This window comes from Enhydra lutris, unplaced genomic scaffold (assembly GCF_002288905.1).
Source record: "Enhydra lutris kenyoni isolate GAN:26980312 unplaced genomic scaffold, ASM228890v2 scaffoldscaffold7, whole genome shotgun sequence".
Lineage (NCBI taxonomy): Eukaryota > Metazoa > Chordata > Mammalia > Carnivora > Mustelidae > Enhydra > Enhydra lutris.
The window spans coordinates 3,383,519-3,409,286 of NW_019154091.1; the positions used below are offsets into that span (position 1 = coordinate 3,383,519).

At 38.1% G+C, this 25,768-nt stretch overlaps 1 protein-coding gene across 2 annotated transcripts in view; it reads right to left on the reverse strand.

Moving 5' to 3' along the window:
• Window positions 1-25,768, reverse strand: part of LOC111142265 (UTP20, small subunit processome component) — a 104,416-nt gene that overhangs the window by 53,818 nt on the left and 24,830 nt on the right. For both annotated transcript variants that reach the window (XM_022495316.1, XM_022495317.1), the window contains exons 13-25: window positions 24,245-24,400; window positions 24,010-24,098; window positions 22,419-22,524; window positions 20,575-20,725; window positions 19,861-19,923; window positions 18,948-19,106; window positions 17,407-17,483; window positions 14,367-14,446; window positions 13,890-14,130; window positions 9,851-10,036; window positions 5,262-5,352; window positions 4,149-4,234; window positions 3,428-3,553 (exon numbers count right to left, since the gene is read on the reverse strand). In XM_022495316.1, the coding sequence (XP_022351024.1) occupies window positions 3,428-3,553; window positions 4,149-4,234; window positions 5,262-5,352; window positions 9,851-10,036; window positions 13,890-14,130; window positions 14,367-14,446; window positions 17,407-17,483; window positions 18,948-19,106; window positions 19,861-19,923; window positions 20,575-20,725; window positions 22,419-22,524; window positions 24,010-24,098; window positions 24,245-24,400 (1,611 nt within the window). The remainder of the gene's footprint in view (window positions 1-3,427; window positions 3,554-4,148; window positions 4,235-5,261; window positions 5,353-9,850; window positions 10,037-13,889; window positions 14,131-14,366; window positions 14,447-17,406; window positions 17,484-18,947; window positions 19,107-19,860; window positions 19,924-20,574; window positions 20,726-22,418; window positions 22,525-24,009; window positions 24,099-24,244; window positions 24,401-25,768) is intronic.

The following is a 25,768-nucleotide window of genomic DNA, read 5'->3' on the forward strand; positions in this document are numbered from 1 at the left end:
TAACAACAACAAGGCTTAGGGAAGCCGGAAGAAGGAAATAATAGATTAAAAGCCAAAAGGTGGTTCTTTGTAGGAGGAAAAAAGCAGTAAAATAGGCAAGCCAAATGAAAATGAAAATACATAGATTAAAAGGAAATAAGTGAATATAATGTTAACTAAAATAAGGAAACTGGAAAGACTTATATGTGTAATCTTCTGGAAAAGAAAAGAAAACAAAACAAATAAGCAAAAGGAACTTAAGAAGAAAACCTGAATAGAACTAATCATAAGTAAATATGGAACCCATATAGTTTTTCAAATGAATTATTTAAATTTTCAAGGAAAACATTCTCATGCTATAAAGTTTCATAGCTAAGAGGAAGAAGGAACAGTCCTTTCTCTTTTATGAAGGTGGTATAATTGTGATACTGAGATGGGTTGAAGAACAAAAATAAAAGTATAAAATTATATACTGATTTTGCTTACAAATGTAAAACCCATTTCTTTAAATATAGTATGCAGTGCTGCATTAAAACAATATTAAAGCCAAATAAAGATTTATCCCAAGAATGCAGGAATCACTAGTAAAGCCTATTGGACTGATATAGATCAATGGCTCACAGAAAAAGTTAATATAAACATTTTAATACATGCTTAATAGGCATTCTAATAAAATTCAACTACCCATTCCTGATAAAATACCACCTAGTGATAGGACTTACTTACTTTCTTAGAATGACAAATGTTAATTTATAATAAATGTTACTACTTTAACATTCAAAATTGAAACACAGTGGTTTTTAAACTTTTCAATATTAGGACCCCTTTATGCTTTTAAACATTTTTGAGGTCTCCAAAGAGGTTTTGTGTATGTAAGTTTTATCTATCGATATTTATCTTGGTAGAAATTAAAATGAGTTAACATAAAAATTTTAATGAAGGGGCACCTGGGTGGCTCAGTGGGTTGGGCCTCTGCCTTCGGCTCAGGTCATGGTCTCAGGGTCCTGGGATCGAGCCCCGCGTCGGGCTCTCTGCTCAGCGGGGAGCCTGCTTCCCTCTCTCTCTCTCTCTGCCTGCCTCTCTGCCTACTCGTGATCTCTCTCTGTCAAATAAATAAATAAAATCTTTAAAAAAAAAATTTTAATGAAAAATAATTTTATTTTCCAAATCTCTCCCCACCAAAAATAGTGAGTCTAAAGGCATGTTTTATTTTCTTTTTTTCACATTTCTTTATCGTCTTGATTAGAAAATAACTAGATTTTCCTGTTTCTGTAGTCAATCAACTGTAGCATATTATAGTTGAAGAAAATCTAGCCTTAAATAGATATGCAGTTGGAGAAAGGAAAAAATATTTTGTAAGCCTTCAGGTAATTCTTTGAGATCATTGTGGATATCCCACTTTGATACTACACCAAACTTCAACAAGTGATTATTTCTTAAAGATTATTTATTTATTTATTTGACAGACAGAGATGACAAGGAGGCAGAGAGGCAGGCAGAGAGAAGTGGGGGGGGGGGGAAGCAGGCTAACAACTGAGCAGAGAGCCCGATGCGGGACTCGATCCCAGGACCCTGGGATCATGACCTGAGCCGAAGGCAGAGGCTTTAACCCACTAAGCCACCCAGGCGCCCCAATAAGTGATTATTTCTTAAAGGCTGGTTGCAATGCAGAATCTGAAACCATATTAAGAAGCTTTGTGATCTGTTACGTTAAAATCCGTCTGTCTATCTTGCACTTTGAATGGATCTTTAGCCATGAATGATTCTGTAACCTGCAACAGTTATCTGGAAAACATGCCATTCCATGAGACAACTAGTATTCACAGAGGTGCTTTATGCACAGTTCCTACTTTGTCATATAAAACAATAAAAAGACAAGTACTTAGGGCTTAAGATTCACCAGGAACATTAAATGAAACTAGCTTTTTTTCTTTTCTTTTTTTTTTTTTAAACTCCAGGTTGTGGTAATGAAGCCACTGTCCTGATAAGTGCTAAGGCACCACCAGTTTTACACACTGATTTTTTTTTTTTGTGTTGTCAGCACAAATATAGGCACCATGGAAAAAGGTAAATTCTTAGTAGTATTATGAAAAAAGCTCTAACCTCTTGGACCCCCTGAAAGCATCTCATTGACAGCCCCTGACAAGGAGAAGACCGAATTTTAAGAAGGGCTGCTCTAGAATCATTACTGTTAAATCCAGTAGCAAGACAGGGATAACTACAAACACTACCACCACTGTTAATTCTGCTATCCTGTGTAGATTACCTATGTAAATTAAAAGACAGAAAAAAGAGGTGTTTTTTTTTTTTTAATCATAAAAGAATGCAAAATTAATTTGACTAACATTTTCTACAGGCCATGGGGTTTACCTTCTGGCAGGGGAGACAAGTGGTAAGTAGGAGGCTATGTCACACAATTGTGAGGAAAAATAAAGCAAGGTCAGGGACTAACGGGTGAATAGAGGAAGGTGCGATTTTACATAAGGGTAATAGAGGAAGGCATCCTGACAATAGGACATTTGAGGAGACTGAGTGAAAAAGGAGAGCTAGTGGTCATGTGCTCCAAGCACAGGGAAGAGCAGGTCCACTGTCATGGAAGTGGGCTTTGAGGGGGGTGGCAGCGAACGCGTGGTGTGGCTGGACAGGCAGTCGGCAGCTAGGTCATACCAGGCTCTTGAAGGAGGAAGAAGGACTTTCTACTTTATTCCCAGTGAAATGGAAACTCAAAGGATTTTTTTTCCCTTTCCCCCCCTTTAAAAAAAAAAAAAAAGATTTTATTTATTTATTTGAGAGAGAGCAGAGGGAGTGGGAGGCAGATGACGAGGGAGAAGCAGGGTGTCCAGGGAGCAGGGAGACCAACCTGGGACTCGATCCCAGGACCCTGAGATCAAGACCCAAGCCAAAGGCAGAGGCTTAACTGACCGAGCCACCCAGGCACCTCCTCAAAGGGTTTTTTTAAATAGGAACTAACACTTTGATGACTATTACTATTACTTTTTCAACCAAGAAAATCCAATAAAAACAATTAAAACTAATAAGAAAGGTTTGTAATGTGGATGATTAAATAATCAACACCAAAAATCAACAGCTTTTAATATCTCATAGTTATATACCCAGTGAATTATTTTTACTATTTCTCAATAATAAAGCTTAGAGGAATAGAGGATTTAATTCTAACATTACTGTTGAAATGACTCTGTGGCAAGATCTTTCTTTATGTTAGGAACTAAATATTTTAAAGTAAGTCTCTATAACAATTTGATTTCCCCAAAAGGTTCAATTAAAAAAAATCAAAATAAAATAAAATAAAATAAGTTTTTTTATAATAAAATTAAATAAACAAAATAAAATTTAAAAAATCATAATCCCTGCAAAAATCAAAGCAGTATATTCACAATTGTTTTTGTGATCAACTTGTAAACAAATCAGTTTTAAAAAGTGTAAATACCTCATCAGAATAGGAAACAGATCAGCTCGGTGTGCTGTTTTCACTACTGTATTGTCTTCAGAAATGCTAAAATGTACGATCTCTTCCTTAAAGCTTTTGTCTTCAAGCAATCTTTGTAAGTTTTCCCTTTAAAAATGGAATATAGCACAAATCATCACTTAATAATCAATGGTACTTTAAAAAATGCAATATAGTACAGTAATACGTATAACTGAAATTGGAATATCTATGTTGATATGAAATGAAATAAGAATATCTATGTTGTGGTTGATATCTATAAAGGGAAATTTTCACAAAATGACAAGTTTTCAAATTTTAAAAGGTAAAAGTGATTATGAGGAATTAAGACTTAGTCAATAATTCAGCTGTTTAAAAGAGATTAATATAAAAGCTTTCTTCAGTTCTTATTGAGAGTGAATCATTATGATTCCCTAAGTAATCATTAAGATTTTGACATTACTAAAGCAACAAGAAATGATATAACCTTCTCAACACATACTTATAAATTAGTAGTCTCTTTACTACCTTACTATCTATGGAGAAGGATTTTTAATACACAAACACACTTTCAATTTTCATTTGTTACCTGAAAATAGCATTATGACTATAGTAGAAAAAGGAAATTTCTAGGCCTTCAGAACATTATTTTAGAAAAGGCTCTCAAAGCAGAAAGATAAAAACCACCAAGGAAAGCGTATTTCTTTAGCTTCAAATAACTTACCTGTAAGGGAGGATATGTGGATGCTTATATGTCATTATACAATCCAGGGTTATTTTTTGCACCATTTGATCTTGATGTAGCAACAACTAAGAATGATATTTTATAAAATAAATTAATGAAGTCACATATACACACACCATGGGATAGTAACTTACTTGTGTTAATTTGCTAAACTAGGTTTCTTATCTTCTAAATTTTTAGATGTGGGTTAAAGCTAATTGCTAACAAGAAGAGCCTTACATCTTCCTGGAGGTATAGCATGAATAGAATACATGCTAAATGGAACTAAATGGAAACAAAACTCTGACCCCTGAATCCCACATGACAGACCCTCCGGTCTATCAGTCTTTTGGTCAAGGCCAAATCCCTTCATAAATTTGAGTTTACAGCGGGGCTGGTCCCGTGATGAGGGAAAGCTCCCACAATGCGGTGAAAGCTATGACGGTCAGTAAGAAGCCAGGAAAGAAGACCCTGGCATTGAGCCTTTCAGGTCAGTAAGTTAAGAATTCTGCTTCTTGCAGTTTTGAACTCCAGCTTTATAAACAAACTGTATCTGAATTATGGGCAGAACAAAGATAAATTCTGCTGAAATCATGTAAGTTCCACCTAAAAAACATCCAAACGAAAAAAGGAAATTTTGTTTCCCCAGATGGTTTAGAATGACATCCAATGTTTACTCTGCTTCTGACATTAAATTTTTTCTGCAATCTTTTCTGTAACTGAAGATCTTGTTATTGTGACTGCAACAGATTCTTATTCCAACTATCAGCTTTCACTCAGTGTAATAGATCCTGAAATCCCAGCACTGCGTAAGGCTAACTTACCTAGAAGTGAAAAGTAGCTACCTTTTTCTGGCATAACCTCCACTGTTAATACAGCTGATCAATGTTTAGTCACCCAAAATTTCTTAAAAATTAACAATTATTAGTACAGTCTAAAACTGTTTCTCAGGACAGAGAAAATAATTATTAATTTTTAAAACACTGTACTTAAAATGCATACACGGGCCCTACTCATCAACAATTATTAAAAAGCTAAAAATGATTTTGGTAAAGTAAATGAATGACAGAAAAGTCAAAAAGAATGGCAGTGGCAAGAATTTATTTTGCTTACCTGAAGATACAGCTCATATAATTTGGATTCCAGGTATAAGGCTCGTGGGTTTGAAAACTTAGAGAAAACTTGCAAATGAGCAATTAATTGCCTAAAAAAACAAAACCGAAAACCGTAGGTTAATACAGAATTAAAGAACAGAGACTTTCTTTTTTTTCTTTTTTAGCGAGAGGGAGAGAGAGCACATGCATGTGGGGTGGGGGTGGGGGCACAGGGAGAGGGAGAGAGAATCCCAAGCAGGCATAACACCCAGTGTGGAGCTCAATGCAGGGCTCCATCTCATGAGCCTTAGTTTATGACCTGAGCTAAAATGAAGAGTTGGATGCTCAACTAACTGCCACCCAGGTGCCCCCAGAGGTTTTCTTTTCTTTTCTTTTTTTTTGAAGATTTTATTTATTTATTGGAGACAGAGAGCATGACAGAGAGAGCATGAGCCAAGGAGGAGGGGCTGAGGGAGAGGGAGAAGCAGACTCTGTTGAGCAGGGAGCCCAATGTGGGTCTCGATTCCTGGACCCCTGAGATCATGACCTGATGTGAAGGCAGATGATTAACTGACTGAGCCACCCAGGCACCTCATCCCCAGAGATTTTCTTAAGATGATAGTGCCCATCAATTTTAGTCTTTCCGACAAATATACCAAACACCTGCTAACTATACAAAGAAGCTTAAATTATTCTCCAGAAATTCTAACTCTCAGGCAGGCCTTCCCCTGAAATCCAGGCTCCCCCACCCCAGAAAATCATTCAGGATGTGCTCAGAATGCTTTAAATTAAACCAGACACAGGAGGAAGTAATCAAAACAGTGATATATTTGCAAAGCTGAACATAGATAATTTTTGGAATGATTCCTTATGATTTCTATGCAGTAGACAGGAAGGTGGTAAAATATATTCTTCCTCATTTTCATATGACATAAACACTGATGTCAGGAAACAGAGGTCCATATTTTGATAACCACAGCTTTTGCTTACTAAGAAGGAAGAAGAAAGAACAACACACTGTGGTCAAAAGTTAAATATGGAGATGTGACTCCAAGCCAATGACATCATCCACTACAAGAGACCAAGAGAGCTTCTACTATAATTACTCACTTGACTTCTTCTAGAAAGCTTTAAAAATACTTAGGAAACAAACTATTTTCTCTCTGTTTATAATTGATAAGATGTATTAGGGCTTTAAAAAAAAAACCCAAATGAATAAATTCTTAATAATTTGGAGAGGTTTTATTTCCCTGTCTCAGGAACAAAAGCAGGGAGAATGAAGAGAAACAGAAACCAAGCTGCATTGTGTGGTACTGACTTTGAGGAAAGTGGCTGAATGCTTCAGAGTCTCATTTTCCTCATCTTGACAAAGACAAGATCTCCTGCACTTTATGTAAGGATTGAACAAAAAAATAAGAGTTGCAGGGCCTCTGTTCCTAAGAGTTTAGTTAACAACGCCCTTCTCTGCTCTTGGGCAGAAAAACGCAAAACTGTAAAAATCCTACTGGTTAGGGGCACCTGGGTGGCTCAGGTGGTTAAGCGTCTGCCTTCGGCTCGGGTCATGATCCCGAGGTCCTGGGATGACGCCCCGTGTCGGGCTCCCTGCTCAGCGTGGAGTCTGCTTCTCCCTCTCCCTCTGCAGCACTCCCTCCTCGTGCACTCTCTCACTCTCTGTGTCAAATAAATAAATAAAAATCTTTTAAAAAAAATCCTACTGGTTAACACAGAGAAAATAATCTGGAAGTTATGACCTTCTTACATATGATACAGAAATGGGGGGAAGGTAGCACTTCTGCTTACATTCAGCTTAAATGTCTATGAGGGTTAGTCTTATGTGTCAACCAGTCTAAATGACAGTATTTAATTAGAACATTAAATTACATGTAATGAAATATTAATCTATGTATTGCAATTAAGCATTTTGTAGATGTTCACACTTAAAATCAGTTGACTTTATATTAAGAGGATTAAGCAGAGTCGCGCAGAGGAAGCGTGCTGGGCCCATAAATAAAGAGGATTACCCCCAATAGTGTGTCAGCCTCATTCATGAGGTCTGAAGAGCAAAAACTGGTGTTTCCCAGAGAAGAAGGAATTCTGCCATAAGACTGTGGCATAGAAATCCTAGTTTGTGAATTTTGTACTCAAGACTATAGCACTGGATCCTTCCTAATTTTCCAGCCTGCTGTCTTGCTGTACAAATTCTGGACCTGTTGGCTCCCATAATCATGAGTCAATTCCATAAAATAGATCTCTTTATATATACACACACATATAAACACACACACACACACACACACACGCCTTCATCCTCTTGGTCTGCTTCTCTGGAGAGCTCTGACTGATACAATGTCCCTATACACTTACCACTGAGTCCTTGCAGTTTTACAAATAAACTTTTAAAACTTTCTTTCACAAGATGGGATTGGGAGGGAGACAAACCATAAGTGACTCTTAATCTCACAAAACAAACAGAGGGTTGATGGGGGGAGGGGGTTTGGGAGAGGGGGGGTGGGATTATGGACATTGGGGAGGGTATGTGCTATGGTGAGTGCTGTGAAGTGTGTAAACCTGGCGATTCACAGACCTGTACCCCTGGGGATAAAAATATATGTCTATAAAAAATAAAATTAAAAAAAAAAAACAAAACAACTTTCTTTCAAAACATCCATTCCTTCCCCCCAACATTTATTATATTTTTATGAACCACGTAGCCTTAAAGAGCCAAACAGAGGGGCACCTGAGTGGCTCAGTCAGTTAAGCATCTGACTTGTGATCTCAGCTTAGATCTTGATCTCAGGGTTGTTGAGTTCAAGCCCCACCTTGGGCTCCATGCCCAGGGTGGAGACTATTAAAAAAAAAAAAAGCCAAAGAGAACAGAAGCCAGTTTACATGTTTTCAATAAATACTTGCCAGTGAGAAGCATATTCCATGAAGGATTATAAATTTGGGATTATGAATGTACTGAGGTGGCACTAGGAATGTGATTACCAATTTACTCACATTTTCAATGGTGTATGTTAGCAATATTCTAAGTTTGGCTACAAGGGGCAAAAAAATTAAGATGTGGACCTCATCTTTAGAGACTTTCTGATTTACAAGGCAGATTATAAAAAATTAACGAATATCCAAGGAAAGGAGAGGCACCATGATAGAGGCATGGGTGGCTCTTCGAAAGTCTGAAGCCGAGTTAAGAGAACTTTCAGTTTAGAAGACAAGAAAAGCTTCAGTGAAGAAGCAACACAGGAACTGTTTCTGGAAGTATAAGTAGAATTTCAGTTGGCAGAAATGAGTCAAGGGCATAGCAGAAAGGGGAGCACACAGCAAAGGTCCAGGAGTGAGAAACGAAGGGGCATGACTGGATAAACAGCTTATTCATTTACTCACCAAAGATGAGGAGGACTCATCTTCTGCTAGCTATTTACTGAGGACATGAAGAACAAAATAGCAGTCTTTGTCTGACAGGGAGTAGGAGGGGACAGAACGCTCAAGAGATCTTCCAGGTAGCAACAGAGAAGGAACTACAGTCTCAGGATGTGCGGCCATGTTCTTTCTTACCCTGGGGCCTTACACACTGTTTCCATTAGCTAGCAGAGTCTTTCCCTGCCCCAGCTGCCTGGCCGACTTTCATCTTTCAGCTTCAGTGGGGCCCTCTCCTTTTTAACGGTCTTCTAGTGGTAGAATAAGTCACTTTTTTAGTATATTCCTATAATGCCTTGTTTTTTTTGTTGTTGTTGTTGTTTTTGTTTTTGTATCTGTCCTGTCCTTGAACTCCTTTAGAAATACTTTTGTGGAAAAATTCGACCAGGCATCAGACTGTACTTTCTGTGCAGTGGAAGCTAAGTACCCTTCATCTTTGCAGCCCAACACTTAGCAGACAGAAGGCACTCAATACCGCTGCTGAATGGATGAACCAATAAATGGCTTGTGGAAAGACTCAACAAATGCGTGCATCAGACTGAGATTCTAAGTTTTAAAATAACACGGTAGCACTGGTACACTGGATCCTTGCTGCCCCAGTACAGTCTTCAAGTACGCTGCAAGAACTTCTGAAAGCCTGATCACCTCCAGTCTTTCCAAGGTTTCTTAACAATTTAGGTAAATGAACAACCCACAGAATAGGAAAGAGAATGTAAAAGCATGAGGAAAAAAAGGCAGCCAGGCAAGAAGTCAAAAGGCCAAGTAAAAGTGCTGACACGTTTATTTATAAGAGAAGAGATGTTCCATTATGTGGTCTCCCAGCACAGAAACATGAAACCTGGTGCCATCAACGTGAAGGACAAAGGTCAAAGAGCATTCAAACACTCCAGGCCCACTGCTCTATCTGTAAAAACAACTTATGATTAGATGACCCCCGAAGTCCCTCCAATTCTAACAATCTGAGGCTAAATAAGAAAAAAATAAGTAATAAGAAAGTAACCAAAAAACTCTGAAGACAGGAAGTTTTCTTTGGGCTGTAAAAGACAATCTCCAGGATATATAGCACTTATGTAAGTAATTATCTGGGTGGTTCACCTTGTCCAAGGCTCTGTCACACACAGGCCATCAGAGGTCTCTTCCCATTTCTCCTAGAACCTTGGACCTATGGTCTGCCAGCAACGCTGAACTTACTTTGCTGCAGCTCTTCTTGTCTTTTTCTTCTGTGAGGGTTCATCCACGGGCGCCACCTCTTCCTCCAGCTCTTCGGCATCTCCAGCAGCAGGTTCCTCTCCTACTTCCTCTGCTGCCTCGCCTTTGGCTTTCCTTCGCAGATCCTGGGTCGGAGCCACTTGCAGGTCTGCCGGGTAATACTCATTGCTATAGTGGAAAGAGAGGAAGCCGAATTTCCTCACTCTGTTCACGGCAGCTGGATGCACGGCCACGGTTCAGAGTCATGCACTGAGGAGTCATCAGCGGCACCTTAGCTGTGCCTCCTCACGTCAGCCTTTTTTTATTCAGCCCCGCTTAAGTACCCTATTTGACAAATCTACCACTAATGGCAGTTATGCTTTTAAAAATCCCACTGTTAAAAATATTTGAAAATATTTTGGACTGAGTTGAAATCAGTCTCCCTCTTTCTGGAACCATAACTGGAGGAAGTGGTGTAGGGTGGGATTATATTAAATAACTAATTAAAGTATAGCATTAAGAGCATGCTGGTCACTTTCCACCAGACATATTCTGCTTTGCCAATGTCCATTTGCAAAAATACAGTGCTGCAACGAAATTCAGTCCTCTGGATGTGGTCTGGTAAGACAGATGGAACGGTCAACTCTGTTGCTTTAGGGGGCAGTCACAACATGACACAGACTCAAACTGAATGTACAGGCCATGAAAATCAGTAAGTCTTTACCTTTCGTCTCTTCAAACTAAGCTTGTGCAATTGGTATTCACATTTATTTTTATGAAATTCTATCCCTTTAATTGTGGCCCACTGTGTTAAGTAACTAATATCATCTTGAAGGCTGTCACATAGTGCACTGGTTTTGTGTCACTTTAATTCATTCATTCAGCAGTTATTCATAGGTCTTCACTCAAAAATAAACTGATAAAATAACATGTTTGAGGACAGCAACTTACCAACACATAGAAGAAATTCCAGGTTAACACGTGTTAAACTCCATGTTAGTACATTAAATGATACCCGGAGAGCTGGGATGCTAAACCATATTTAGCTTTTCTCACCCAGCAGGATCCAGCACTTAACACATTAAAAATGGATGAGTGAATTAAAATGAGCAAAGTTGCTCTGTCAGTTATAAACCATACCATCATCTACTTAATGACATCCCTGCTATATTCTCAACACTCAATTAACCTTACAGGACATATTTGTTTAAACCTTTTCTCCATGCACAGCATGTTCACTCATGTTTGTTAAGTGAGATAACTCACACAGAGCGCTTTTAAGAGTGCTCCTAGTACACAGCAAGTACTCATCAGACGTCACCTATTATCGGCATATTATTGTCATTGTTAGTCATTCTTACTTCTGCTTTGGTTCCTTCAAAGAACGGTTATAAGGGATTCACAAATTCTAATACTGAATTATCTGAAACATATTTAGAAATATAAATGTCAGATCAAAAACTAAAATATAAAATAAAATAAAAGCCCATAATATATTTTGAAGTTGGAATTAAAGGTGACATTTGAGTTTTTACTTGGCTTGGATCATCTATAAAAGTACTCGCTACAGGTAATCATTGCCAACTAATTTTAAATATTTTAAAAAATTGTGTATCTTTTTTAAAAAAATTGTGTCTTCAGTCTCTAAGTCTTCTTAAACTCAAAACCACTTGTTTTTACAGGCTCCTCTCTCCATCTCTAATAATCCGTTTGTAATCTACTTCTTTCTTAGGGAATAATTTGGAAACTTAACATGGTAAGAAATTTATTTGCTAGTAACACCCTTAGTCCTAGCTTGCATAAGTATAGCTCTATGTACACAAAACAAATGATAAATATTATTTTATATGATCTTCAAAACAAGACAAAGAAGCTAAACATCGCTGTTTTCATTCTGTAAGTAAATTAAAGCCTGAGGAGTCAGATGAAAAACCATTACTCTTCTACCATGGTATCTACTGATCAGCCTGAATCTTTGCTTATAACCTTTGCCAGAATGAATTATTCATGTAAACTTTTCTACTTATGCATTGGATCCTATCTTAACTATTCAATGACATGACTCCAGCAATTTTATTCCTTCTATTGCATTACATATTCCCCCCTACCCACCCCCCCGCCTTCTGGATCATTCATACCAGTATTATACAGATATATGATGTCTGAATCTTAAATAGCAACCTAGCAAAATCAGCTCTCTGCTCCCGCATCTCCCTCCACCTGTCTGCTTCTTTTCTATAAGAACTGTCTATATTTGCTGTTTTCATTTTTCTTCTTCATTTCTTTTTAATCTCATTTTAATCAGGCTTTCATCCCTACCAGGTTAACCAAAACGATTCTTGTTAAGGTCACTTCTAAAGCCAACGGCCAAGCCTTATGCTTCATCTGACTGATGCCTCATACACGTTTGATCCAACTGATAACTACCTCTTTGAAATACTTTTTTCACTTGGCTCCTGAGGTACTATGCAGTCTTGGTTCCTCCGTCACTCTTTCCTGGCTTCCTTTGCTGGTTCCTTCTCTCCAACCTCTAAATATCAGTATCAGTCCTCGGAAGTCCTCTCTCTCTCTACATTTGCACTTTAGGTGTGGCCTCATTCGGGCTCTCCTAACTTAAAAAATCACCTGTATACTGATGATCCTCAAATTTATAATCTTTAGGCCAAACCTGTCCCTTCAGCTCAAAACTCCAAATTCAACTGCCCACTTAACACCCCTACTTAGATGTCTATTCAGTATCCCAAACTGAACATGTCTAAAAATGAACTCCCAATCTTCCCCACAAGCGTGCAAACATCTGCAATCCTCTCAATCTCAATAAATGGTGACTCTCTTCTTCCAGTCATTCAGATCAAACCCTTAAGACACATCCCTAGTTCCTCCCTTCCACCCTCCTAGGCCATACTCCTGCCCCCAAACACCCATACATCTAATCTGTTGGCTGACCACACCCCATAGGCTGACCTGGTTGCAATCCTTCAAAAATATTTTTTACTGAATTAAAATCCAAGAATATCCAGAATTCAACTACCTTTCATCAGTTGTGCTATGTACAAGGTATAACTAGTACCTGGTACCTTGGTCAAGTCACCATCATTTCTTGCCTGGACTTTTATAATCTCTGAAACTTGTCTCTCTGCTCTGGCCAACCTACAGTCTATTCTCAATATGACAGTTGGAAAAATCCTCAAGAAAATTTAAGTCATGCCATCTCTCTATGTAAACCTCCTAATGGTTTTCCATTTCACTAAGAGAAAAAAACAAAGTCCTTTACAATCACTTAAAGGCCCTACACAGTTTGGTCTCCTGTTAAGTTTTTGCCCTCATTTCCAACTGCTTTCTCCCCAGGGTCACTGCTACAGCCACTGAGACTTCCTGGCTGTTCCTTGAACAAACCAAGCATGTTGTGTTTTGTAGCCCACTTAACCTACACCTATGGCATTTTTCCCATATAAATGAAATGCTGCTAGAAAAGATACTTTTTATTGAATGATTAGTACGGTCCTATACATCACATCCCTTACCTTTAGAGTTTTAAAGTAATCCAACTCTCACACAGCCTACCTAGTCACAATTAAACAATGCTCCAGAAAGTTATCGTTATTCTTTGAGAGTACATTCTCTCAGCATTCTGGGAAACATCAGGAGGCTCACAACAGAGTGGCTGGGTTTGGGTTACTGGAAAATAAAGCCCCGCGCAGGAAATAAAATAACAAACAGGGCAAGAAACAACAAGGACTTTATACATTGATCGAATTCAACACGGCCTTTCTTATTTTATAACCTGTAATTTTTATTTTTAGATTTTTAAATTTAACCTGGAATTTTTATTAACATCATTTATAGGCTGGTGAGAATCTGACTCCTTTAAAATTAAGTGGTGACAAAAACTAGCTCTCTGAGAGCCAGTGCTAAACAGATATGTCCATGATTTGAAAACATGACTGACTTATAAAAACACTCAGGCTACTTGGAAGCTTAAGACTTCACATCTTCTCTTCTTCACACTCTACCAGGGATGTTCCTAGAAAGGAATACTTACTTGATAAATCTCAAGAAAAGGGGGGAGAGCTCCCTGGACCGTGGCTCTACCCTCTCTGGGAATTTTGCCATAGCTCGCCAGAGCAAAAAACGAAAGTTGGTGTGGTCCAATCTTTCCTGACAGTCAGTTTTCAATGCCAACTGTTCATGATAAAGAGCTCCAACATCTCCTTCCTGAGTCTGCTCCCAACTTTCATCTCCAATGAACCTCTCGTCTCTGACATCATTTTGCAGCTCTTTCTCTGCAAGGAAAAAAGTCATCAGAACCACTAGAGAAATGTTATTATTTGTCCTATGTGTTTCCTCAAGTGAGGACTTTTCTTTTTCTAATATATGAGGAAACAATAAATTATATCTGAAGGTTTTACCAAGTAATTTATTTCTTATTTGTTTCCCCATTCATGTGCAATAAAGGAGTAAAAAATTAAATAAACAACCTCTTTTCTTCCCAACCTCCCCTTTACTTCCCCTTACATACCAGCGTGTATAGCTGCTTTTTCTAAATGTTCATAGTAGACTTTCCAAAACTGCTTATTTTCCATTTCATATGCATGGGAACTAAGAGAAAAGATCACAAAACAGAATACGTGCTATAATCTTTTTTAAAAGATCTCTCACTGGAAAAAAAAAAAAGTGAAAAGATACAACTAAAACTTAATTAGGTTATACCTGAATTAAACAACATTTGTACTTCTTTATATTTTTCAAAATGCTTGCACTGAGCAGGAATTATTATTATTAATTTGAATATAGCTGACACACAATATTAGTTTCAGGTGTACAACTTAGTGACTTCACAAGTTTATTATTTTATGTTATGCTCACCACAAACGTAGCTGCCACCTGCTCCATTACATGGCTATTATAATATCACTTACTATATTCCTTATGCTCTGCCTTCTGTGACTTACTCATTCAATAATGGGAAGTCTGTATTGCTCACTCCCCTTCACCCATTTTGCTCAGTCCTCCCATTCCCTCCCCTCTGGCAACCATCAGTTTGTTCTTTGTATTTATAGATCTAATTCTGCTTTTTGTTTATTTATTTTTTTGTTGTTTTTTTAAGATTCCATTTACAAGTGGAATAATCTGATATTTATCTTTCTCAGTCTGACTTATTTCACTTAGCATAGGACCTTCTAGTCCACCCACATTATCTCAAATGGTATGATCTCTCTCTTTTCCATGGCTGTATAATATTCTATAGTATACATACACCACATCTTTCTTATCCGTTCATTTACTGATGGACAACTTAGGTTGCTTCCATATCTTGGCTATTGTAAATAATGCTGCAGCAAACATATATCTTTTTGAACTAGTGTTTTGTTTTCTTTGGTAAATTCCCAGTAGTGGAAACACTGAATCATATGGTATTTCTATTTTTAAGTTTTTGAAGAGGAATTATTTTTATACTCATAAAATACTAAAGGATATTTTAAAAAATCTAAGCAGACTCCCATAAGTAGACTATTTTTAAAGGTACAATAATGGGAACAGGGCATCAGGTATGAGATATATGGCACAGTAAAGAAAGGAGAGGACTTGGGACGCCTGGGTGGCTCAGTTGGTTGGACGACTGCCTTCGGCTCAGGTCATGATCCCGGAGTCCCGGGATCGAGTCCCGCATCAGGCTCCCAGCTCCATGGGGAGTCTGCTTCTCCCTCTGACCTTCTCCTTGCTCATGCTCTCTCTCACTGTCTCTCTCTCAAATAAATAAATAAAATCTTTAAAAAAAAAAAAAAAAAAAAAAAGAAAGGAGAGGACTTGAGAGAAAATTGTTCAAAGCTAATGTTAAGTGTTGGTTTTTCTGCCACCAAATTAAAATATATTTATTGTTAACAAAAAGGCAAAATAAAAACTACATGAAACATGCAAACATTTCAAAGAGCTGAATTTGAAGAGCTGAATCACGTAAATGTTTATATTATCTCGTATCTTAGCAACAGTAGCTCAAAATGTTTAAATTCTTTCTGCCAATAATTTTCCAAGAATATGGTTTTTTTTTCCTGTTCCCAATATTTTATTGGTCACCTCTAGGCCTGTGCTTAACCAAATGGACTCCAAGGAGGGGGTCAACATTCACCAGCACCCAGAAGGGAGCATGAGATGCAGTTTGAAGGAACAGGTCTGGCCTTCCTGATGTGGCCCTTCCTGATCAGCACCTGGTCAGAGGCATAGGTGAGAAGCAAGAGCTTTTTTTTTTTTTTTTTTAACATTTGGTGATTACATATCATCTTTAATAATGCCACAGTCCAATACCTTTTTATTACTATAGCGAGTTGTGATTAAGTGTGTGTGTGTGTGCGTGTGTGTGTGTGTCTGTGTCTGTGTTAGGTGTTTGTGTTCCTGAATAGATGAGGGGCCAGTGGAGACTCTTACGCAGGTCTTAGACGACAGCTCTACTGAGCAGCAACCTGAAGATAGTCTCCATAGTGACACAGGCTGGACTCCTATCTCCCTTTTTCCTGGCTACTTTTTTCATGCATTCTGAGGCCCGTGTCAGTCCAGATTAAAGGGCTTCTTAGCAAAGATCAGTCTCCAGTTCCTAGTCATCACTGCCTCTGACCACAGGGACATCCCTGGGCAAAACAGAGATTGTTAGGCAAAGGTGTTATACAAAACTGAATTATATATGTTGATGACTATACATGACATATAAACCAGTTTTCAGACAGATAGATGTACCCAACAGGGAGACAGCCAACCAGCCATGGAGAACATTAAAGGCATTCAGTAAGTGAGAAACCAACATTTTTAACAGTGGGCTATTGGTAACACATGTATCAGATTCTTCCTTAAGTGCAATAAACAAAATTAGGAAGTTGATGTAAGGAAGGCCTTGTTTTCAGCATAATGGTTTGATGGTTCTTAAAGGCAGACATATCGGTTCCAAATTGGGAAGAGATTTGTTTACTCTACTTCTATCAGATAAAAACTAATGGTTAGGGTTCTGAGAAGTCACACATGATGTATTTCTAATCTGACAAAAAGCCAGCGTAGACCATCTGAAGACAAATGCCTGCAAAAGGACAGACTACATATGAGACACAGTATATGTATTTTCTATATGATTATCAAAGTCCTTTTTAGAGCTAAGGGAATTTTGGACACTAGACAACTAGGGTTTTAAAAAGTCCTTATTTTTAAACTGAAGTGTGGCTCACTGACTCAATATATATAAAATAAAATTTTGTAATTATTCTACAGTATCTTGTCACTGTAAAAAAAAATCAACAATATAGATGTATCATATAAAGTAAAAAGAGAAAGTCCTCCAAAGTTATTTTACTTCACAAAGAAACATACACAGAACATCTGAACTGTTAAAAAACTTGGAGAGAATAGACAGAATAACTGATGTTTCCTTTTTCTTTACTTTGCCCCAAAAGGATTGGAGCTACAGATACTATACACACCCATTCATTTAAATCACACCTAGAGGAAGTATAATAGTGGCCTGATCACTCTGCCATAGTTAAAAATGTAACGGCTTCATCTGTTTAACCCACACTTACCTTATGAGTTCAATGACAGGATCCCAGAGGGCACTGAAATTAACATACAACACCCCTAATAAATAACGAAGTGGCACCTGCAATGATAGGAGGCAAGTTCAGTAAATGGGTAATAAACTACAATAGAACACCCCAAAATACAAATATCCCAATTCAGACAACCAAAGGTTGGAACGAAGCATGTGCTTTAAGGAACAAGTTGTAGGTACCAATCCAAAATTCAGTGTATTATTTTCCAACCCTCCCCAAAACATTGCTTGCTATTTTTTTTTTTAAAGATTTTATTATTTGACACACAGACAGAGATCACAAGTAGGCAAAAAGGCAGGCAGAGGTTGGAGGAAGCAGGCTCTCCACTGAGCAGAGAGCCCGACTGATCCCAGGACCCTGAGCCGAAGGCAGAGGCTTTAACCCACTGAGCCACCCAGGCGCCTCATGTCACTCGCTATTTAACAGAGAAGAATCACTAAAGCAAATTCAAACTCACTTAAGATGTTCACAAAGGACACAGCATTTGAATCAACAGACTCGACTCACAATTAAATTCCTACCTACCAAACATTGCTCTTACTGTCACCTTATAGGACAAAACCTGAGCAGTAAACATACCAAAAACCCACTGTGAATGGCAGCTGGGGCTTTGCAAGCAGATGGCTGAGTTTTCAATACTAGGCATTAAAGGCAGTTCAGAGGGTCTGAAGTTTTCTCAGTTGCCTTGAGAACAACCGTCAGTATTACTTACATCTCCATGTGCAAGGGAGGCATCATATAGAATGGTAGTTCTAATAATATTTGGGGGTGAGATGTTTATTACTCTTTTAGCAGCAGAGCCCTTTTCTAAAATGAAACAACACAGGACAGTAATATATAAAACAGGTTAAGAGCGGAACCACTCTGATCTAAAGGGAATGCTTCCACTTGGCCTTCCTCCTAAAGCGATCTGTGACCTATCTCCAAGGGTCATGGATGAAAAATCCCCAATTCCAAAGGTAGAGGCCTGACATCCTGAGGTGGTGAACAAATCTGGAGAAGAATATCAAGTTTTAAGCTTTAAACTCCTGTTGCCACTTCCTACCTATCTTCACATATTATGCACCTATTCAGGAGAACAGAGGAGAGTAAATTAATTCCACTTTGAAAAAGCTTGCAGAAAAAAAAAAAAAAAAAAAAAGAAAAAGCTTGCAGAGCCATATAATTCAAACCATCTAAGAAAACTGGAGATTTATCTAGTTTACAAAAATTTTTTAACTACTTGATAGCCTTCTCTTTTCAAAAGCGAGCAAGGGGCGCCTGGGTGGCTCAGCGGTTAAGTGTCTGCCTTTAGCTCAGGTCATGATCTCAGGGTCCTGGGATCGAGCCCTGCGTTGGGCTCTCTGCTCAGCAGGGAGCCTGCTCCCCATCTCTCTCTGCCTGCTTGTGATCTCTCTCTCTCTCTCTGTCAAATAAATAAATAAAATCCTTAAAAAATTATTTTTAAAAAGCCAGCAAAACAGACCATAAAGTATAAATTAAGTTTAAAAAACATGGACACTGTTTTATACCTCCTGTAATGGCCCATCAGGCACTGCGGCCTGCACCACATCATGTCTTAGTTTTCTCAAATGAAGAAGCTTCTCTCTGTAATCGCTCACAGTTGCTGGGACAAGTTCTGCCTGGCGTAATATAGCAAAGGCAGACTGACGCTCTGAGAGCCCATCATCCTAAGTGAATGGAGAAAACCAAGGAGGTAGATCAGTACTTTGATTTTGCAGAAAGACAATGAAATGTGGCCAAAGTTCTAAAAAAGAGAAACTAGGCTATGTTAATGTTTTTAAATTAAATAAGCAACACTTTTTTGGGTAAATAATTTTTCCTCATAGCATTTACATTTTGGTAGTTAATTTAAGATTAACGTTTAGCATAGAAATGACCAGTAAAAACTAGGAAACTTATTCTCAAAGTGACTAAAATCGATTGGCCATATTTGTTGAAATAAAAATGTGTATATATACTTCCACTCTATAATTCTACTTTTAGAAGTAGTAATTTGCATTATGGGATTATTTCCCTATTATCAGCAAAAGGATGTTCACTACCCTCTTACTGGAAAAGCTGAAAACCTACAAACATCCCACCTAAGCATCCATCAACAGAGAGCTGGTTATGCAAGATATTTTAAACTATGGTATACTGTTCACACTTCAAAAGAAATGAGGTAAACCTCGAGGTGCTATATGACAAAACCTCCATGATGCCATTTATTTAAAATATACATGTGGATACAAAAATCTGAAAGAATATTCACCAATTACCTGTGAATTTTCAGTGTGGGCAGGAGTAAGAATTACAATAAAATTTTCAGTTTTTAAGATAGATATTTATACAATAGTGTTTGAGTTTTCTGCAAAAGTGTCATTTTGGAAATAAAAAAGAATTGCGTTTTTAAAAAGCTATCCAAATTAACAGTTAAAATACCTCCATCAGTTCTGGAAGTCGAACCTCAAAATGGTTTAGGATCCTTATTGTCAAAAGCCGAATCTAGAGAAAATAAAAGGCATGTTTCAAATTCCAAAGTTTACCCATAAGAAACTGATTTACAGCCAGGGAGATCTAAGTGTTATAGAATAAGGGAAATATTCCACTGTCAAGAGATACATGTTACTCTATCCCTTACTTCATATTAGAAACCAACCAACACTTTATTCAAATAGTATATGGAACAATTTAATGACCAGAAGAGACTAGAAGATAAAGTTGCTCATGAAACAATGTTTTTCTTTCAACTATGACACTATAAGCATCTCTATCAATAAGTGCAAAGAATCTGATTAAGTTTACAATTTTGATGTAACTAGTGATTTCTATTTGTATGTTAACATATTTAGGTATTTCTGTACACCTGACCAAACAGCAGAATCACCTGGGGGCTTTAAAAAATGATGCAGATTTTTCAGTTTCAGCCCTACTGAGTCAAAATTTTAGCCTGTGAGGACCCAGAATTTGTATTTCCATTAAGCTCCCCAATTAAACCTGCTGCAATCAATTTGTAGGTCAGTGTTTAGGAAGCACTGCATTAAACAGAAATCATCCCACAGCAGCATCTTCTGATTAAGGAACTCGGACAACCACAGGCAACACATACAGAACCAAAAGATGAGAGACTGAGGACACATCACAAAACACCATTACCTTGGATATACCACTTGAAATGTTTGCTTGTAACTTGGGAAATAATTCCATTAAAGCTTCCTCAGAAAGTGGCCCTTTGCAGCCACATAAGGATAATCTCTGGTAATAGAGGTCAGCTAACAGCAACACAGATGGCTCCAAAGGAAATGCTCTGCAACAAGATATTTATTAGCTCCGACCTGCGCCATATAGTCGAATATTTGGACTATAATAGAAACTACAGAAAATTACGACCGGTGAAGAAACTGTAAAAGGGACCAGGTAAAAGTTTAATGAGGACATTTTGCGTCATTTTAGAGACAAAGAATCTGAGGTCTTTCTTGCAACAGTGAGTAATGTGGTCAAGGACGACAGGTGTAAGCATTCACATGTATCCCATCTCTGTGGGAGTTGCAGAGGGATGTTTTCTCAGAGAAAGAGCACAGGAACTGTGGCACCTGCCTTAAGCTAATATACCTCCATGTATTTATTTATTCTTGTCAGGACATATTTCAAGGAGGATTTGAGATGGCTGAGACGGCCTCACGCAAGCCAACAAAGCAGCTCCATTCCCACTGCTCAGAACCTACAGATTTGGCTACATGCAAGGAATATGCCTGTTGGAAGTGGGCTTGGCACTGAGATCAAGAGAAAAGTTCCACGACGGCTCCTTGTGGGGCACCCCCGACAGCAGTGACACTCTTGTCTCCCCGGTTCAGGAACACAGAGAGCCCCAAATCCCAGATCCCCTCATGCTTTACTCCCTGCTACTTCTGCTCAAATGTCTCCTTCCTGATGAGTCCTTCCCTATTTGAAACTGTTGTTGTCCCCAACCTCCAGACTCTATCCTGACTCTGCTTTAATGTTCTTACCACTGTCTAAAGTGCTATATATTTTACTTATTTTGTTTAGCGTTTCTTCTTGCTAGAATGGTAGCTCCACGAAGACAGGGTATTTTGTGTGTTTCAGCCACTGACCGTGTCTCCCAGAGCCTAGAAAAGGGCTTGGTATGTGAAAAAAGCAAATGAATATTTACTGAATGAAGGAAATGAATAAATCTGTTTTAAAAAGCATGGAGCTAAAATGGATTAGACTCTAGGGGCACCTGGGTGGCTCAGATGGTTAAGCGTCTGCCTTCGACTCGGGTCATGATCTCTGGTTCCTGGGACTGCATCCCACGTTGGGTTCCCGGCTTAGCAGGGAGTCTACTTCTCCCTCTCCCTCTGCCTCTCGCCCTGCTCATGCTCTCTTTCTGTATCTATCTCAAATGTATAAATAAAATCTAAAATAAAATAAAATAAAATGGATTAGATTCTAGAAAAAGAAGTTAACTGCTTTACCAGGTTTTGAAAAGGTATGACCTTTAGAAAGGGTGCTGAGCTGAGTAGAAAACTGCTTCCTGGTAACAGCCCAGTGCTACACCAAAGTCGGGAGCTGGCTGACATCAACTTACAAAAGCAAAAACAAGAAGCTGGGTTGTGTCGGTAGGTAGTAAAAGTACCACAGGAAAGTGTTCTGAAATGGTGAATATGTCAAGCTAAGACAGAAGGAGTGTAGTAGAATTATGTTGGAACGACTCAGGAAGTTCTAGAAGGCCAACATAGTGCAATGTTAGGGTTGGACAGAGTCTACTACAGTAGTTAACACACATGGTAAAATACCTCTCCACAAAGATAAATATGCATTTAAAGACTGTGTAAAAAATAAACTTACATTAAGGATTCAAATCAATAATAAATTTCTAATATGAATACAACTTAGGTATAAAGTAAATCAAAATAAGGACTTTCATTATGCCCAAGATTTCACAAAAACAGACGCTTTTATATTTTATTTGTGATTAAATGGGAGGTATTTTTACTTACAATACTAAATTCTTCACACGTTCCACAGGAACCAAATGAAGAAGTTCAGATGATTCTTCCAAACTTAGCAGAGTATTTACAGCTTGACAAAGAACAAATAAGTTTCCTAAGGGCAGAAAAAAGAAGAAACTATATAACTTATTCCTTTGACACAAAAACTACCAGACATCTCATTTGTCTAATACTTGCTATTTGTAGAAGTTCTTAAATTAAAATGTATTTGTGCCTCCTTATCATCTGTCAAATGTCAGACTATAACAGGAAGGAACTGAAAAGAGAAGGTTCTCAAGTCTTGTATTTTAGCTTTCTTAAGGGAAAAATATATTAAAAAACAGAGAACAAAATATATGTTTCATTAATGAGGATAAAGAGGAAGTCTGATGGTCCCACTCACTGGCATTATCCAAATTAGAATTTTTAAGGAAATGCATCTGTACTTTTCAAAAGCTAATAAACTGTTTATTTTTTATTTTTATTTATTTATTTATTTTTAAAGATTTTATTTAATTATTTGACACAGAGAGAAATCACAAGTAAGCAGAGAGGCAGGCAGAGAGGGGGAGAACCAGGCTCCCTGATGAGCAGAGAGCATGATGTGGGGCTCGATCCCAGGACCCTGAGATCATGACCTGAGCCGAAGGCAGAGGCTTAACCCACTGAGCCACCCAGGTGCCTCACTATTTTTTTTTAATTAGACATACATTTAATCTTAGACCAGAGGCTGGCAAACATTGGTCCACAAGCCAGATTTGTATGTAGCCTGTTTGTTTTACAACCTACAAGTTAAGAATGCTTTTTAAATTTTTAAAGCGTTGTTTGAAACAATAAGCCAACAGTAAAGAATATGCCATGACTGACTATGAAAACCTAAAATATTTACTATCTGGTCCTTTACATAAAAATTTTGCCAACCCCTGCTCTGGATACTAGAAAAGTACTGTCCTTTACAACTTTCTGCAATGATAACAATGTTCTGTACTTGTGCCAATACGCAGCTGCAGTCCAATACCGTAGTCACCAGCAACATGTGACTACTGAGCACTTGAAACGCAGTGAGTCTACTTTATTTTCTAATGTGTCTGCTTCGTATCTAACAGAGAACCTAGCGCAGTAATTTCTAAATGAATGAACAACTACTATACATAATGTTAGAAAAGAAGTACTGTACCAGAATGAAACAAAATACCTACTTTCAAATTGCTGTTCTCAAGTTAGTGAGAGGAGATATTCAAGTATACAGCAGGAAAGGGTGTTCTGAGTAGGGCAGGGTAAAGCACATGGAAGTGCCTGGGGTATAAGGTGTATACAGTGTGAATGGGAGACAGAGAATAAGACACAAGCTAGGGCTTAGAAACGAGGGGTCTTAGATACCATGGCAACCTCTGACACTTAGTCCTCAGATTCAGCTTGTGCTCACCACATTATGAGGCACAAGTGCAACTGCCACCTTATCCTCTTTTTCCTGTATTTACCATAGAGGGTGTTGCATCAGAGCACAATGTTAGCACTATTGTCTGGTATTCCATGTGTTTAGTCACCTTGGCTGTGCCAGAAAAGAAAGAGAAGAAAACAAACGGGGATTGTAACTGACCTTTTCCAAAGCTTCCCTTGTCAACATTCATGAAGAGTGACTCTATGAAGCATGTGACCAGTGGTATCACCTTCTCTTTCTCAAGAGGTCTGTCCAAGAAGTCGGGAGACAAAGGCAAAAGTTCAAACTGGCATTCAATGCTTTTTCAGGGAATAATAGCAAGGAAGGGCTAATAAATGTTTAAATCAGCATGCTAAGTAACTCTTTCACAATTAACCATAGTTTATTTTCTCACCTAATATGAGGTAACACAACAAGGGCTGCCCAAGAATGTGAAAGGTAAGTAGCATCTTTATTTGGGGGTAACTGAATTATAGATAAGAGGTGGTCCAATACTGGGATCTGTTCTTTTCCTCCCTTGGATCTGGTCTTCTTCTGCCTTAAATAGGATCTGAAGGAAGAGAAGAAAAACAAATGTTTATGTATTTTAAAAATTTTTTTTATAAACATATAATGTGTTATTAGCCCCAGGGGTACAGGTCTGTGAAAAAAAACAAATGTTTAAAACAGAAGAGAACATAATTGCTCTTGCCCCCTGAAATTTAAAACTGATTCCTTTCCATACATGGAAGATTTGTGGGCAGGAGGGAACTGGTGGTAGTGGCTGAATATAAATAACCAAACAAATGCGAGTCATTTACTGATTTTCGGTAAGAAGATTTTTCGGTGCCTTTGGTTCTACTTTTTTCTATTTGCTATTTTAATTTGCTTCATAACTTAAAGCAAGTCTCTCCTAGTTTTTTGTATTATTTCTGAATTTTCTGATTCTCAGATTCCTTTTTTTTCTGTCCGATGTGCTGATGGACATGTTTTTAAAAACTACGGAGGTAACTTACTGTAATGAATGGACTTCCTCTATTCTCCCCCAACCCCACTTTTTTTTAAAAGATTTTATTTATTTATTTGACAGAGAGAGAGAGAGACAGAGATCACAAGTAGGCAGGGAGGCAGGCAGAGAAAGAGGGGGAAGCAGGCTCCCTGCTGAGGACCCTGAGATCATGACCTGAACTGAAGGCAGAGGCTTAACCCATGAGCCACCCAGGCTCCCTCCCCCTTTCCTTTTTGACATAAATTTTACTACTTCACAAAGGTAGAACGATGTTGCACATAGTGGTAAATCTGACAAATGCCACTAAAGGGATTACAATTTAAAACCGTCTCTGCTTCTTTAATCTCATAAAGTTTATTCGAGGACATTTTCTGACATGACATTTGGCTTTAGGTATCTGTTACTTTGGCACTTTTTTTTTTTTTTTTTTTTTTTACTTTGGCACTTTTCTTGTTTGCCTCTTTTCCCTTTTGCCAATGAACTACACCTCAGTTCAATTTGAAAGATAGAAATCTAATTGAAAGAAAAGTCACAGAAACAGTAAGTAAAATTATTTGTTTTAATAATTTATCTTCCATGTCCAGTTGGTTAGCTTGTTACATAACAGAAGTGGAAGATCAGGTTTTTATTCCCGTGTCCCTATTACGAAAATCAACTAAAAAGTTCTATTCTGGGGGGAGGAGTCAAGATGGCGGAGAAGTAGCAGGCTGAGACTACTTCAGGTAGCGGGAGATCAGCTAGATAGCTTATCTAAAGATTGCAAACACCTACAAATCCAACAGGAGATCGAAGAGAAGAAGAACTGCAACTCTAGAAACAGAAAATCAACCACTTTCTGAAAGGTAGGACGGGCGGAGAAGTGAATCCAAAGTGACGGGAAGATAGACCGCGGGGGGAGGGGCCGGCTCCCGGCAAGCGGCGGAGCAACGT